Raw genomic sequence first — 18,078 nt, 5'->3', positions numbered from 1 at the left:
TTGATTTCAGGACAGCATCAAAGAATGTATACAATATAAATGATTATTCTAAACATTTAAATGGCTTGTGCTCTTTAATTAAAATTAGCTGGATTAAAACGCAAAATAAGTATCTCTCTTTGTAGCATTTCCCACAGTGCACAGTGTGATTCATGCATTTTTAAAAGTGTTTCTCTTAATGCTCCTGTCAAAGCCAGAGCACAAGCTTAGTGCTAAGCGAGGACAGAAAATACAGAACACAGAACTCAACAACACATCCAAAACACTATAAGAAGCAATGCACAAGGCACAAAATATGATACAATAAAAGCACCATAAAACTAGAAGAGCACTCAGCGAGTGCATCCTTGACCAAGGCCAATGGCCCATCTCGCAATTTTAATGAAAATAGTCCGATAATGCAGTAGGTTCTTCTTTGCCCGTGCCTGACCTCCAAACCAAGTTTCATCAACTTCCTCTAAAATGGATTTTGTATAGCCTCAGTGATAGACTAATAAATAACAAAAGATACACCAGATCACTGATGACTACATGACTGACATATTTACTCCGCCAAGGAATGCGGCAGAGGTATGTGACCATCGGCGTACGTTTGTCTGTTAATCTGTGAATCTGTCTGTCTGTTACTTAAAAACAGACAAACGGATTTGGATGAAATTTTCAGGAAAATGACATAAGGACCACCTCATTACATTTTGGCAGTGATGCGGCTTATAGTCTGGATCCACAGATTTGTTAAAGATTTCCGTATCATTGCGAGATAGCGGTACAGCGTCACTGTGACTATGACAACAATGATTGCGATCCTACGACAAATCCACCGCTGTGGACGTATTGGGACTTATCAGTCGGAAAATATACAATGACTGAGCAGCCTTGGTGGAGTACTGCGCTCTCTGACAGCTTTTCCTGTTTTTAGCTGTTTCAGTTTTAAGGTAAAATGAAGATTTCAGCACGGTCCCCTTACAATTGCTGTTGGACACATCTCATGTTACTCAACCAAAAAGTCTGCCTGGTCAATGAAAACTGGAGGAGCAGGTCACCTTCTATAAAGTTTAGGAGTGTAAGGTGAACAAAAATACTTAACATATTTAATTCCTTAAAGAGCATGGAAGTTGTATGCTCTCTTCAGCTTTCTGTCCTGGATTTTATGAGTATCATTTCGATCAGATACCATAATAGAAGTTTTGGCTGTTGCAGACATTGCTTGTGAACAGATATTTTAGGGTATGCAAAACCTGATATGTGAAAATATCCTATTATGTACAAAACTATTTCCCACATAGAATGGTAACAATCTCTAATTATCCTACATGTTTTCTTCTAAAGTTGAGACTTTTTTTCCTTTAGGAAACTTGTTCCATATGTTTTCCAACAAGCTTTTAATTTTACTACCCAGCTTCTGTCTAGGAGATGTGGGCTTCTCAAAGTTGCTAGTATGGCATCAGTTTTTAAACTACTGTTCTGTGGACTGTCTATTATCTGTATACAGCTGAAAAAACCTGCTCCAATACCTAACTGTGGTAAGACATTTATATAAAAACTGAGAAGTGGCAGACTAAGACCAGCACTCTGTGGAATTACAGTTTTAGACTTTAAAAATAAGAGGATTTCTCATTATTAATAACACGCTGTTCAGGGTTGGTGCGCTAAGTACGATCTGAACTACTGCAGAGTTTTAAGAGCGAAATAAAAATTTAAAGTTTAGACATAAGACTCTTGTGTAAAAAAGCAATTAGCAGTCTCTTCAGAGTGTTTCAGATGGAAGCCAAACTCTAATGGATGTAAATAATTATTTGATTCAACATACTTCATTACCTGCTGAGCTACAACTTCCATTATGTGTTTGGAGATGTCTATGGGAAACACAATTGGTTGTATTTTGGGAGTCGGTGCAGTTTATTTCTGTCCTTCTCGTTGGTGTTTCAATTAAAACGACCAAAATCCTGTCCAGCCTTTGTTTCCCCCACACATCACTGAAGTGGAGCATTGCCCTTCCTGGCTCATAATAGGGAATTCTAATAAAGAATGTCAGCTTAGCTTTCTGGGAGGGCTGGTGATGGTCACACACATGCACTAAATATTAAAATATTTGGCTGCAAGACTAAAATATGCATCAATCTCATAAAATGTTGACACCCCTTGTCTTCAGTTAAACAATGAGAATAAGTGCAGACAAATTAGAAAGAAGAAAAAAAACGACCAAATTTTATTTATTTATTTATTTTTTTAATCTACTGCGTAATGATGGTGATCTCAATTGGACCTTTCTACAGCACTGGAACATCACGAATGAAGTGCGGGGGTACTTCAGGACTGGCAATGTGTGATGAAAATGCTTCTCTATTTTTATCACTTTTAGATGCCACCCACTCTTTTATTCTGGAATGTATCCTGTGAAGAAGAGCTGACTGTCCAAGTAGAGCATCACTTATGTGTCGGCGAGAACACATACAGACACACACACACACACACACACACACACACACACACACATATACCCAAATACACTAAAGAAATGCAGAGATATGCAGTTGACGCGCAGAGACACAGGTTGGCACAAAAACTTGCAAGTTTGTATGTACACAAGGATACAACTGCAGCGACACACATATTTGCGCCTAGTTGAATTCATGCTACTGTAACACTTAATCACATACAATATGGGTACACAAATACATGCGCACACACACATGAACACAAACACACATTTTTTTTTCTTCTGCTTGTCAGATGGAATACCAAATGCCTCTTCACAGACGGGTGACACCACTAGCCTTGTTGGTCAGCTGTGACACATTCATGCACATGGGACACACACACACACACACACACACACACACAGGTTCTCATCGCATCCTAAATTTGTTAGTTAGTCCCTCATGATTCCACTGATCATCCCTGCTGAGACAGCCAGAGACAAACAAACAATAAGATAAAAATGTGTAAAAACAGAGAGTGACATGGATGAAAGACCAAAATAAAACAAATAATGAGAAAGTAAGAGCCCTGGAGGAGCTGAGTGATGGTTTTAAGAGATTGGATTAGATTGAGACAACAGAAGGCAAATCTAATACCTTTAAGTATGACAAACTATAAAAAGCTGCGGTGCTGAAGGTCACCATCTCTCAAGTGTTTGGTGTCAGACTCCAGATGTTGCAGGTTCCAGGTAACGGATGTCATTTATAGACAGAGCACACAAATAAAATATGGGCCACACTTATGCTGACATGCTTTACTTCATACATAATGGAATGTGTTCATAGATACTCAGGATGTGTTCATAGATACTCAGGATACACAATGCCATTTTTATTCAGGTTTTGTTAGATTGAATGTAAATGAAACCTAACGTTATAGGTGCTATCTGTTCTATAAAATGCCAGCAATACCGAAATCCTCCATGGAGGCTCCACTGTAGCGAAACCTGACCTTTGATCTCCATGTGTTAGGAGCCAATAAATGACAAAACAATGTGTATATAAAAGCAATAAAATCCAATGGTGTGCACTTATGTGAAGTATATATGAGAACGAAGAAAAAAGGAAACTTAGCTATACGAAAAAGATGAAAAATGGTGAAAAAGACCAGGACAAACTGTGTCAAAAGTAATGGATAGCAATTGAATATTGCAAAGGGTGGCAGTGAACTCAACTTCAAATCTCAAAAAAACATATTGGGTGCACGGTCGTGACTAGAAACAAAAGAAAAAATGTCGACACTTGATAATAAACAGGCAAACCGCTCTAAGCCACCATCAGCGACACTGAAATGCGTTCGTCGTTGTCCCAAAATAAACAAGATGAGTATTTATTAGTAAGCGCCAGCATTCTGTTTTTGATCTATGGCTGTGAATTAAGCCTCACTCCACCAAAACGCTGCACACAAATTGCGGCGGAGTGTTGACTAGCAGCCAGTTTTGCATTCCCAAAAGCAATGCCAGTCTTGATGTCTCACACTATACTGCACTGGTGTCAGCCATAATGACAATCTCAGACAAAGGGATGGGGAGAAAACGAGGCCAAGAATAAAAGCAGGGAGGAGAATAAGAGAAATAGAATAGAATTGAAGAATAACAGAAATCACAAAAGGAGGAACAAAAAAGCAATTTTCAGATTCAAGGAAAACAAAGCGAAGTAAACGAGCCGCTCTTAATTAAAATAGCTATAGCCAAATTCATTTACAAATATCAGAGACACCACTGCTTTTATAAAAGGCAAATCTGTGGAAACTAAACAATTACCAAAATTTAATTCAGGGAAAGAAACAGTAAAAGAAGAAGTCAGTGAATATTAATGAGTCAAAAAGGAGAGACGATCCAGATTAGAAAAAATACGTATAAAACTATGCAAATAAAAACACAGATAAAATAAATTTAAATATGAGAAAAGTTGAGAAGAAAAAATGAAGGCGAGGGAGAGGATGAAAGAGAATGAACATGTGTGTGTGTTTGACAGCTTGAGAGAACAAGAAGAGAAGAGTGATAATAACAAAATTACCTTGTATGCTGTTTGGCAGCAATCAAGTGCTTGCATTGAAGCTGTATATGTGTGTGCGAGTGTGGCAGCATTTCCTTTCACTTTCACCTACTAAGCCTCTTGTTTCACATCTCAAGTCTTTCCTTTCAGTGTGTCTCTATCTGCTCACACAGGCTCTATTTAAACTGGAGGAAAAGCTGAAACATGCACAAGCACACATGCAGATACACTCTGTGGCCCGTCAGCAAAGGATGAAGACATGTTGGGCAAAACACTTCACTTATAAACCTCAGTGCTTTCAAACATCTCTTTATTTTTGTCTTTCTCTCTGTGTCGGTCCATTTCTCAAGTGCTCGGTGTTGTCAGCGTATGACTGCAATCACGTTAAAACAGTGTTATCTCTGATGAGCTGACAAGAACCTGTCTGCCGCCTTGCAAAAAAAAAAGAAAGGAAAAAAAAAAAAAAGCATACCCAGCTGCCTTTCTTTGGCTTCTCTAGCCAAAATTTTGGAACAAATATAAACACACTAAGGATGCTACAGGGTGATGTTATGATGTACGTGTTCTTTTAGAAAGAAATAAGAGACAAAGAAGAAAAAAGAATATACACAAAGAGACAGTTTTTCTGGAGCAAGGACATTGTGTCAGCCATCGTCCAATTTTCAGCAAATTCAAGGCTGAGACACACCCACTCACACTCCTAACACACTCGCCTGCTCTAGAAACATAGATCGGCAATGCTTCGCTAAACCCAGTGTCCTGACGGGTATAACATCAGGTGGCCAGCAGACAATGACACCATACTGGAGGCCCATGCATGTTTTCTACTGTTCTCTCTCCTTGTCTTTATCTCTGTCGCTCCCTCCTCTGACTAATTCCCCACAGACGTTTGATGGACAGTTTCCTAGGAGCTGGGTGGTTTGGGGAAAAGGGGAGATGATTGCATGAATTCATGAATAAATGAGAGTGTGACTTGTAAGGGGAGAGTGAGACCTGATAGGCCTCAAGTGGCGATGTTTTATTAAACAGCCTTCATCTTTGCGGCTCAGTGTGAATTAGTTAGCCGCTGGGTCAGAACCCGGTGATGAGTAAAGCCGGAGATGACAAATTGCATAGCCAGTGTCTTCAAAAAACTGTGAATGAGAAAATAAGAGAGAAAAAAAGAGAATGATTTTGGAGCACATTTCGGGTGACAGCAGGTTAACAATTGCTGACTTGACCCCGGGGTCATACAACTTTCATTGCTGCAGTAGGTTTGTGGAAAACATCTGTCAGCACAAGGTAAAACCCTGTATTGTGGGTAAACTGCCCCTGCCAGTATTGGAAGTTTCATTTTCACCAGAGGCTCCCACAGCGAAAATACTGCAGTGAAATTTCTGCAGGACACTAACAATTTTACAACAACATATGGGGCATGAAGATTTGGACATCTACACTGGAAAGTGTTTCATGCCTTGAAGTAACAGAACAGAAAACAAGCCCATGAAAAAATAGCAGTATAACGTAGCGTGACTCTTTTATTGTACACATATGCAGTTTTCTTGTGTTAAGATTTGACACCCAGTCCTCTATTCTCACTGTAAAACCGACTAGGAGAAATGAGTGCTTGCTTGAGCAGTGCAATATAACACTGCAAATAGGGAAAGTTCTAAAGCAGCAAATATTGCTCAAGACTACTGCTATCATTTCTAACAGTATTTCAACAATGTAAATTTCTCATAAAGTAAAGACTAAGCAGCAAAAAATGCTTGAATCATACTATCAATCATAATATACTGAGGAGATTCATTGCACTTTGTTTTTGTTTAATGGTTATTTTCCCACACTTGCCTCTCAGCTAAACAACCATTTGAGAGCAGCAGCAACTGCAGCTGAGTAACGCCATGGTCCACTGCACCAAGGTGAGCCCATGAGTAAGGATAGCATCTCCTATTGACACCCAAAGCCTCTGCATCGACCGGACTTTGACTGACAGGCCCGGAAGCCTTGACTCCGTCCTATCTACCTCACGCTGAGACCCAGGAAGCCAATAAAGCTTGTCTAAATTTAAACTTCAGAACGTGGAGATAGGGTAAATTGTTGAGGGAAGGTTTTTCCGGTCACCGAGAGAACATATGCCCTGCCTCATTTCCTCGGCCCTGAACAGATTCCTCTGTCGCAGAGAAGAGGGAAGTGCTTTGATGAAGCTGACAACACAGATGCAGTAATGAGGAGGTTGATTTGTTATGACTCAACCACTGTTTTTGAGTCCAGCAATTGAGGACTGCGTCTGATGGTGTCCCGATAAACCTCTGCTAGTCACTGCCATCGCTTGCTTTCACATCATTTAGCCACCAAGTGAAGCTCAGATTTGCAGTAAAATATAATTTGGCAGAGAAATAAATCCAGTGCCTTCCTGCTTAAAAACAGCAGTGCTCATTTGCGCTTTTTTAAACATATTGCTATGTTGTTTGCAGCGCTGACCTCAGGAAGAGGTCTGTACACATTTACTCAGATTCATCTGGTAGCTGCCCATTACGACTGTAGTCCAAAGCAGGGAGAGGTTCTATCCAACAGCACTTGGACTAAAGATGATTGAAGACAACAACGTTACTTCAAGAAAGTCTGTTCAGTTTTCTGGCTTTGACACGAAACTCAGCCAATTATCTTCCAAGTTCAAATCTGTGCTTTTGCAACTTTTAAAATAAGCTGTCTGGAGACCTGTCTTTTGTCTGGCTTTTGTTTTCTCCTGTTTGCTACCTCTTGTCTGAAGCTGCAAACATTAATTTTGACAATGTTCTGAATGTTCTGTGCATCTTGTCTGGTCATGTTTATTTCCAAGGTTTATTCCTCAGTTAATTTTAGAACCTGTGCTTGAGACTTAAATAATTCACATCAGCATTATATCACTGTGTCAAACTGGACACAGTTATTTTCAAGTATTTCAAAAGAGTTGTGTCAAGGGTCAGTGCAGCATGAAACAACATTTACAGAATTAACTGATTGTGCTAATTCCCTCCTTTTGTGACAGAAAACACTTACAACACAAACCTAATCGAATTACTGAGTAATTACGCAACAGTTTCAAGTGGCGAATTACAGCACCAGCAGGGTGTTCCACGAGGCAAATGAAGATAGACTTCAAAATATGGTTGTGCTGGCATGAAAGTATTTAAAATGTGGAGTTACCGGAGTAAACAGACAACAGTGTAGAGTCATGCATGACACTGAATCACTCTGCCAGCAGCAGGATAGAGCCAGACAGAGAAGGGCAAAGACAGGAAGAGTCAGGGAAAGGGAGAGGGGAAGATAGAATTTCACACTGTGTCTGTTCGTGTGAGATGACTATTTATAAAAGTCAGAGCTCAAAATATGATCCAGTATGACTTGCGGTACATTTAATTCATTTGTTAATCTGCTTACAGACCGCCCCACAAATACACACATACTCCATCCTCAAGCTGTGTTTTTGATCTCCAGCAATTTTGTGATATTCTTCAAGGTGCCAGGCCATCCTATAGGGAGAGTGCACTGACTGTCACAATTGACCTGTATATCTTATCACAAAACAGGCTTTTTTTTACATTAAATATGGTGAGCATTCTTAGGTTTTTGTCTACAAAAAAGCAATCTTGTCATACAGAACACCAGAAGTGGACAGAGATGATGTTAACAATTTGGTAAACTAACATTTGCTGCTGAATTTCAGTCATCTAACCACTTATTTAAGAACCTATCCTTACCATTTGTCTTTCCTATCATAGTTTTTCCTCCCATCATTTAGTCAGTCCACCTTCCCTTTCTTTTCATACTAATGATCATTCTCCCATTTGTTGTTCACTGCTGTCCTCACTCCCTCTCTGCCAACTGTATTTCAACATACAGAATCAATAGTTTGCTTATGGAGAAGCGATAAAAGCCTGTATCTTTTAATCTTTTCTGTTTCTGCTCAACATTTCTTACTTCTCCCTGCACCTGCATATCTTTAATTGTCCCTCCCTGTCAAGCTGTATTTCCTGCCTCCATGCAACCAGTTACAGCGGCACTAATAGCAGTAAAAATGTTTGAAAAATATAACACTTCCTTCCTTCCTCTCCTACATCCTTAATTTTTTCCTCTCCAGCATTCTCCAGTGGGCTGTTATCGATATGTGTGAGGATTGTAAAGAGAGAGGGAAAACTCAGCGCTGGCTCACTGGCTGTCATTGTTGTGATCCTTCAGGTTCCCTTCCCTTCAGAGAGCAGGTGAGCTGCGAGGATGCATCTAAGGACGGATGCTTGTGCGTACGCTTGAAGATGAGGTTCGTGCCGCAGAGGAACAATGGGGTCAGAGGTTAAATTGAACATGAGGGGCCCCACCGACTTTATCTCAGTGAATGTGGGCAGGTGGTTTTGTGTGGTTTGTGTGCATTTGTGTGTCTGTCTGCGTGCATGAGTGAATGAGTGTGCTTGTACTTTATCTTTGGAAATGTCCAATCCTCTTGTATGAGCCTGAACATTTCTGTCTTATCTCAGGACTAACCTGGTATAACAAAGAGGGCAAAGACAGAGAAACAATGATGATACAAGCGCAGAAACACACAGCGATGTGAGACAGTGAATCACTGTCAACACCGGCATGCACACGGAGAAAGGAAAACAAAAAAGGAAAAAAAAGGTGTGAAAAGGAGTGGGAACAACATATAGGTGGAGGAGAGAAGAAACAAAAAAGGGACTATGAACCTGCCAGAGAGAACTGCTAACATTCAGGTCACCACCCATCACAGTTAACAGCTCCTCCACTTGGTAAAAAGCTCTTGTTTTAGCCTAGCTGCCAGCTGTGTGTGTCTTAGCAGTACATTATTAATTGCTGAATTTCATTAGTATCAGAGATGTTAACCTTTAGAGATTCAATCCTGTGGCACATAAGCGCAAACACATTTCACACACGGAGACACGCACACCGTGGTTCATCAGTATTACCTGTCCCGAGGCTTTAGAACCAATGTCATGCTGGAAAATAACTGCAGCTGCGCAGTGAGATTACATATTTACTTGACGTAGTGTATGTGTGTGAGTGTGAGCATCTGTGCGTCTTTGTTAAGCAAAGAGGGATGCGGTGCTGTGCTGGTCTTTTCGACTCCTCTTCAAGAATATTAAATTCTTAGTGGGAGGCATATTGCAAAAATATTTCAGGAGAAATGGAGATAAAATTATATCAGCTCATGTAATGTGTGTGGGTGTTAAAATTTAATCTATACATCTTTTGCCTACGCGTATTTGGAAGTGTGTTCACGTGAGTGTATATGCAGTTAGAAGTTTGTGTGTGTGGGTGTGTGCGCTGCTGCAGTGTGCGTGTGTTTCCACTGCAGAGGGTAACTTGTACTGCTTATGCCCTCAAGGTTAAAACTGAACTGACCAGCAACTGTAAAACACCACACTTATCAGTAGGGAATTGAATGTGAGGTGGACTCGCTCACACCAGCACAAAAATCACTTTTAAAAATGTATACTGCCTTACAATTTAACCATTGGAAAAAATAAGTGAAAACAAAAATCACATTAAAAAAATAAAACATGGAAGCAGAGGACATGTAACAAAAAAAATCCTCTAAGGATAAGTGATGTTCACAAACATCATTGGCTGCCTTGCTGCCTCCTCTGCAGTCTTTCTTGAAGTCATGCCTTTGAGTCCTATTAATCTGTTGAGGAGAACTGTGACTGAATATTCGGGTGAACACTGAATTGTTTGACATCTGAAGAAGCTCAAGATGAACAACCTTGGTTTCTGGTGTGTGAATAGTAACCTATTCTGAAGAATATTCGCTCAGTGAAAGTTGAATGTATTAATTCCCTGAGAAGTAAAATCGCCCAGCTGAAACAAGCACTGTCAAGGCCAAATGAGATTTGAAAACACTATTTCTGTGTAAGTGTGTGTTTATTTCTACAGTAGGATTGTGTGCATGAGACCTATATATGTGTGTGTGTGTACAAGAAAATTATATGTTCAGAATGGAACAAATCTACATAATTGAATGAGTCAGAAAAATAGTCACACTGTAGTCTGCCAAAACCACAAAATACAGAGTATAAAAACAATTACATTAAAAAATGAAACAAACAAAAGTAAAAGAGAGAAGGAAAGAATAATAATCTTATACAGAGTGATAAGAATTGTCTGAAACATTAAGCTGATTTGGAGTCCCTACGATGTAAAGCAACATCTCCACAATTTAATTCTATCCACACATTCATACACTTACTCCTATGACCTCTCCTGAGGCCATTTACATACAGTCATGCTGATATATGTGCTACAAGGTCAGGTATATGTTTATTGCACACAGCATACCTGTGACCAGCTCTCTGATTTCCACATCTCCAGTCTTCCTCAGCAGACGCACCAAGGCGGGAATCCCTCCACAGTTCTTCAGCGTCACTTTGTTCTCATCATTGGCTTTGCCATACACCAGGTTCCTCAAGGCACCACAGGCACTGCGGTGAACCTCAGTCATCCTGTGGTCAAGCAGGTCAACCAGCAGCTGGATGCCTCCCTGTCTACGGATCTGAAAATTAAAAAAATAAAAAAAAGAATCAATGAACATCACTTGTGCTTCCCTCCGAAATTAATAATATGTTATAAACAAACATAAACAAATCCTCTCATCAATAAGTAACAAGTAGTGCACACTCAAATCAATGAGCACTCATGCTTGGGTACTTTATAAAGTCACTATTATTCTCCAAAGCTGAAACAGAAATGATTGTGATTAGTGCTATGAAAGACAATGTTATTAGTCAACACTTGGCAAATTTCAAATTTGTCTGTGCGGGTATTACTCTGTGTGCTGTATATACTGTGTATTTGTGTGCGTGTGTGTAACCTTCAGTATCTGTCAGTCCTGCCAATCAGATTAACAACCCAAACATACTATGACACAGCTAATGACTCTGCTTTCGGAAAGATGACAATTAAACTGATGAGGCAAGGGAAAAAAAAGCATATAATCTAACAAAAATACAATATTTTTCTGCCTCTCTTGTGCATTTCAGCTGTAGTATCTGTCTCTTGCCCTGCTTCTCAACGTTTCCTATTTTCACATGTCCATTTCTTAGTTGTAAATTATCTGATTGCAGTTATCCTTCACAGCTGTTTGGTTTACATTTCCTTACATGATCATGCATATGCTTTTTTGGAATCTGCGAACGGAAAAGAAAAAAAAGATCTATGCAGAATGTTGAAAACTTTTATTGAAAAAAGTCTTTAATCTAACAAAGTGTTAATAAATCCCCAAGCAGAGCAAAGCACTAAATTTCAACTGTCTATATACAACTGTATTATACAGTACTAACATAAAGGTATTGTCAGTCAAAACTGGTGCCTTCATTTTGTCATGAAGACCAAAATACACCTTTTGTAGCACCGTTCAATCCTCTGCTCCTTTACTAATACAATTTAAAATCTGGCTAATATAATATTATTCAGTTTGAATAATTTCACACCATAACATCTCAGTATGTCATTTTAGCATATAATCAAATAATAATTATACACTGGCTTTGTAAAAGGGTTTCCATCAGTACAGGTACAAAATTTAAAAACTAGATTTCCGACTATGAAATAATGAAGTAAAACACAACATAGGCAATAGGGTTATTTTTAAACAAAACTAATATAAGAGGAAACAGTGAAACTTTATTAATATGTTGGGAAAAAAGCAGAGCTAGTATAACTACCCAGAAAAGTCAAGAAGTTTTGTCAAGGAAAGTGCCAACATTCTGTCATGGCAGATTCAGCAGGTTCAGTGACTATTCATTCCTGCACATAATGCATCTTCCTACGTGTTGTGTCTTCAGCTTTGACCTGTTTTGAGCTGTTTTTGAGCCTGCCACCAAAACAGCAAGCACAGGAGGAAAAAAGGAGGAATTTTGAACGGTGGCCACAGTTTTTGGTCAGTGGTAGAAAGGGGGTCTTTCTTTCTGATCCCAAAACTGCTCAGTATGCCTGTAGCCGGTTACTTAGTCATGTTGTGTGTGTCTATATTTACCTATTTATGTAAATACACAAAAAAAGGAACAGATACTTACACCAAATAAGTCAAATAAACAAGCCAATCAGTGTAGATTTATGATTATATCCTGATTTGTTAAGAGGGTGAAGCACTCAGGACTATTAGCCCAGTAGGCATCACAATGAGGGCATTGTGGCGTTACACATAATGCCTTCCCCCCATGGTGCTACACATATTGCCATCGCACTATGGTGCTATACATATTGCCATCGCACTATGGTGCTAAACATATTGTTACCTCCCTATGCTTGTGCTTTTTAAACCCTCCCACACCGCTCCTTCACTGCAGGGATCTTCATCGGCCCTTAGGGGGCCAAAGAGCTTAAATCAGGCTATGTTTGGTCCAGTCAAAAGGGTTGTAGCACTAATCACTAGAAACAGGCTGCTGTGATCATCAGGAGACCAGTAGGAACATGAACAGAGCAACTGGTGTGTCAGACAGAATTAGAGGGAGCATGTATTTCACGCATCCACTTTTATTTAATCTCTAAAGTACAGCAACGGGCAGACTTACTCAGCCAGATAACTCACAGTTTTTCACAGTTAACTGCACAATCAGATTTCTTGAAACCCTTTTATTTTTCTGCACATTTTCCTCCAAACTCGGCACATTAAGTATAGAAGACAATTCTCTGTTTCATTGTGCAGCCCCAGGTGGATGAACGTCACCATACAAAGTAACTGACAGGAACTATTAGGTTCCATCGATGGGCTTCAAGGACCATTTCTGTGATTATCTCTGGAAGTGAAACTTTTGACATGACTATGTGTGAAGTTGAACGTGTGAAGGTGAAGAGCAACTTAAGTTTGACTTCTTTATAGCAAAAACTCAAGTGTGAGAGAGAATGGAGTGAAAAGAGAAAAAGAAAGCATGGGAAAGTGATGGAGGGCAGGAAAGGATGGAGGTGTTTCATGACACAGCAGGAGTTTATCGAGCAAAATGACTTTGCTTATCTATTCAATTAAAATGGATTAAGAAATGCAATGAATGGCAAACTAACCTTGCTCAATTGGCCACACAATTTCCTCAGCCTGATTTGCTGCCCCTGTCATGCCCCACAGTCTTCACCTCTGCTCCTCTCCTCCCTCGGCTCCCCTTCCCTTCTCTAGTGCTGATCTCTGCACCTCTCCCCTCTCCCTCTTTATGTTTGTGTCACGGTTAATCTGTTATTCCATGAAAGCCATAGTGCTATTACTTTGTATTGCCTCTGAGCTACCTACAAGGCTTGCCAATACCTCTGCGCCTATTCCTCTATTCCATGTAAAGAAGATTAGAAGCGCAGATTGATTTGTCTTTGTCTCTCGCTGTTCCGTGGCGGCCACGGCTTTTGGTAACCCATAGCGACAGCATTTCCTTGGTAACAGTTAGCACTGGTGACAGCTGGGATTGTGGGAATCAGAAGTGCTGCCGGCGTAAAAGCTGGTAGCAGGACACACGTGTGACACACACCTGGGATGGTGGCATGTGACGCTTACCATGCGTGCATGAGTCCTCACATATGGAACATCAACAATAATCAGCAGCAGCATGCAGACAGTTTACTGCTTGCATGTGAGAGTGGTGATGGAGTGAAGATGCATCACACCTTTCAACCTTTCCTGCATGTCCACACACAGATACACAGCAGCATCTACAGATTCAAGGGTTTTTGTTTTTACCTGACACTTAGCCAAAGGCTAACTGCATTTTAGTCTTTCAACCTTGAGCTAATTGAGTTCCTGGCCCTAGGCTAACATTTCCCTCTGGAGTATTCTAAACTGGGCCAAACAAGGCATTAACCTCCGGTCACCTAATATTGTTCAGAGGCAGGGACATAGCTAATTCTTGCAGAATTATCAACAGTAAGAGTTACAGCTCCGAAAATCTTCCTTAATAATACACTGAGAAAGTTAAGCAACAAAGAAAACACGAACCCAACTTGTCTTCATAGCAGCTAATAAGTAAAGCCCTGAATGATTCCAATAGTCGTCGTAATCAAGTAGGTGGTCCCCAGAAATTGACTAGAGATCTATAATGATTCATACAGGTTCAGTTTAAAAGGTATTTGTAACCTTTTTTATCCTCAGTAATGGAGGGTAAGAGGTTGGAGAGTGGAAAGTGATGGGTAAGTAAGTAAAACTTTGCACTTTGTACTACACCACTAAACAAAAAGAACAACCCAAACACAGTTTCTAAAAGTTAAGTGGAGTATAGCAAAATCCTGAGTTTTAAGTGATCCTTGACTGAGGTCAGGTTAGGTTAAGCTAAAAAAAATATTTAAGGATAAATAAAGCATTTTCAATAAACACTCATAAATGAGCGTCACTTCAGTGGTGGTGCAATACTTGCATAACTGTCATATGAAAAAAATTTTACTGCTACAGCAGACAAAACATTACACAGTAATCAGATGGGAACATGTGCACACAGAGAACCCACAAAATAGAACCGGAGTCCTATTCCATTATTCCTAGCTGCGGTATTCAGGCGACTGTGTTTCAGTATCTTCTATGAATCACACGCTGTCTTTCACGCTGATGTCTGTTGAACATTGTTATTTGCCATATTGCTTGGCTTTTGTGTGAACAGTGAGAATGTACTTAATTCTAACAATGTTGACTACCTGTAAGATCAATGTATTTATACTGCACTGGAAAATCAAGCTGTACTGCTTTAAAAAAAAAAAAAAAAAGATATATTTTTGCTTCTTTTTATAAAGGAAAGAAAAAATCATGAAAAAGTGGGCAAAGGATAAATTAAGGTAACTGATATCAAAGCAAAGTGGGGGAGGCATATATGTGAAGTCTATGCAGAAAGAAACAATACTGATATGTTTAACAGAGATGGGGGAGGGGGTTTGAGGGAGACAAATGACACAGAGTCAGGGGGAACATTCCTCCCCCGACAACCGGTCTGTTGGATAAATGGATATCGACATGGCTGCTACCCAGAATGAATTACTGATGTAAGTGAACTTTAGTCTAACACTGTGTGTGCACGCTTTCTTCGTTTTGGTGCACATAAAGGGGGATACATGAGCTACGATGTTCACGGTTGTGTGTGTATTTACTGTTTGTGTGCAGTATGTTGCAGGGGATTCATGTGTGTGTGCTTTGACTGTACTATATGTGTGCAGAGCTGCTATAAATGATGCTGAAGACGAATTTGCCAAGCTGTCTCTGTGGTCTATGCTGTGGCCAGACTTCCATCAGCCCCGCCACACAAGCACACACTCTCTATTTTTCTTTCTTTTAGTACATCTGTTTAGACAAGAGTATATGTAACGGCATAAAACATCACATTTTGTCTTTTATGCTCAAGTGCACACACCTGTATTGAAACAGGAAAATGTACACGCAAATTTCATCCATCCAGAGACAAACTGCTGCGCTAATCATCCTTCCTGACTCTTTCCAACGCCACAGACTACATTCTTGTTACCTGATCGAAGATAACAGAAAGCAATATTTCTTTTTTTTTGACTCTTTTTGCTGTCCCTTTGTCTCTCCCTCATATATTTCTGTTCTCGTCTGAACGATGAATAGCAGGCATGCTGTGGCTGCATTTAGCTGATCAATGTGTCCCTTGTCATCTATGTCTGTCAGGCTGACTGCAAATAAGAGATCAGTGATCAGTGAAATTATCTCTGCTATAGCATCTGCATTCATAATGCATGTTAATCCTCAATCCCCTTGTATGCAGATTAAAGAACCAAGTACTTGGTTAAATAATAGCATTAAATAATTCTTTGATTTGCTGATTAAAAATGACAGTAGTTGCTGGAGCTTTTTATTGGTCTGTTTTATGAAGCAACAATCCAATTAAAGCTGTGATTTATACTTTCTTTTACAGAATAGCTAAGAGGGCTTAAAGTGCAGACGCTCTGGCATCACATGAAATTATCGCTTAATACAGGAAGATATCAGATTTGAAGAAAGATACATCTTAAGGCGACTGGTCGGTTTCCTAAAAATAGAGCGAGTCCTTTAGGATTGCCAAGTGATGTCCTAAATCACCTGCCGCGCTTCACCGAAATGATCATAATTTGGTTCGATTTTGTGGTAATTATTATTTTGTAAGAGCAGCTGTTACACTTTTAAATAGCATCTCTGATTTTGTAATGAAGAGGCATTGATTGGTAAATAATGAATGTAATGAATAACCATTAAAAGACGTGATTGCCTGACTGTTGAGCGGGTACCTAAAAACCAAGACATTTTCTTAACAACTGAAGACACAGCTGCGAAACTAAAATAAGATGGAGAAGTGATGCAGCCGGACATGTGACCTCTGGAAGGGAACCATTTTATGTGCACACATCTGTAATATGCCGTTTCATGTAGAAACTAAATCTAAGCTTAAAATTAATCGTGATATTTCTTCAAATTAATCGTTTTCGACACAATTACCAAAAATAAACCCTTTGCTCTGACCTGACTCTGTAAAAAAAGAAACTCTACGCTTCTCAATGCAATTGAGACAAGAGTAGAAACAAATTAAAAATGTTAGTAGTAAAATATTTATACTATGAAAAAAATCTGAACTTTAGTTTTTTTTCTTTTTTTGAATGTGTGATAAAACTGTGCAATGCTAGATAGAGGACACTTTTGAATTCTCTCTCCTACTAGCCATGGTTGGGCTGTTTCCATAGAAAAATTTACCCACAATGTGTAGAAACGTAATAGGAGCAACGGAAATGCCAGAAACTTTTTGGGGTTCTGAGGGTTAATACAAAAAAATGGACACTTTTCAAATCTTTGTATTCAATAGAAGCTCTGCCATCATTAAAGTGTTGCTGAAAGTAAGGCCAACTGCCACTGTGCTTCCTCTAGATGAACAGAAGAAAGAACTGCTTTTATAACTGAGTTGAAGTGAAGATAGTAAAGGTGTCGATAGTATAGGTTTGTATCTACACTACAAATGATTAATAAAAGATTTTTTTTTTTTGTCTTCTGATAGCAATTCGAGTCAACGCATAAATAGACTTTGTAGTGGAACAAAGATAACCCTATAGGCATTTGAAATCCCCTACCTCTGAAAAGAAAAAAAATCTGTCAAAACCTTGAAGGTGAGTCAAGTTCACTAAACAAAAGGGACAATTTGCATGTAAGCAGAGGAAGCATCAATAGCAGCTACAACTGAAAAGTTCTTTAAAATTTCTTTTGGGTGAAATTAAATGAATGCCATCAGCCTTAAAGAAGATAAGGGAAAAGAAAAACACAAAACAGATGACAGCAGATAAAATATTTTCATTCTTGAATATGACAAGAACAATGTAAAATTTAAACTCTGTGAAGATACTTTCATAACAAAGAAAATCAAAAAACATAAGCACATCAGTAACAGTTTGGGGCTAATTGCTTTGTTCGACGGTAAACAAGGCTTCAGAATAAATGATATTCTTATTTACCATAACAAAACTAATTAATTACTCTCCTCATCCTATAAGAGATTTACAACACGAACATGCGAATCAGGTCCCCACAGTTGGCTTTGTGATTGTCAGTCAACCTGGTTTTTCCTAAAAGACTGATTTAGAAATACAGCTGAAGGCACATTTCTATGTGTGCCTCGTTGCATCATAACACAGC

The 18,078-nt window shown here is 39.3% G+C and overlaps 1 protein-coding gene across 5 annotated transcripts in view; it reads right to left on the bottom strand.

The window, feature by feature from the left end:
• Positions 1 to 18,078, bottom strand: part of ctnnd2a (catenin (cadherin-associated protein), delta 2a) — a 271,300-nt gene that overhangs the window by 68,491 nt on the left and 184,731 nt on the right. For all 5 annotated transcript variants that reach the window (XM_035943707.2, XM_035943706.2, XM_035943711.2 and 2 more), the window contains one exon: positions 10,788 to 11,001. In XM_035943707.2, coding sequence (XP_035799600.1) covers positions 10,788 to 11,001 — 214 coding nt within the window. The remainder of the gene's footprint in view (positions 1 to 10,787; positions 11,002 to 18,078) is intronic.

This window comes from Amphiprion ocellaris, chromosome 22 (assembly GCF_022539595.1).
Source record: "Amphiprion ocellaris isolate individual 3 ecotype Okinawa chromosome 22, ASM2253959v1, whole genome shotgun sequence".
Taxonomy (NCBI): Eukaryota; Metazoa; Chordata; class Actinopteri; family Pomacentridae; genus Amphiprion; species Amphiprion ocellaris.
This window is presented reverse-complemented; position numbering and strand designations above follow the sequence as displayed.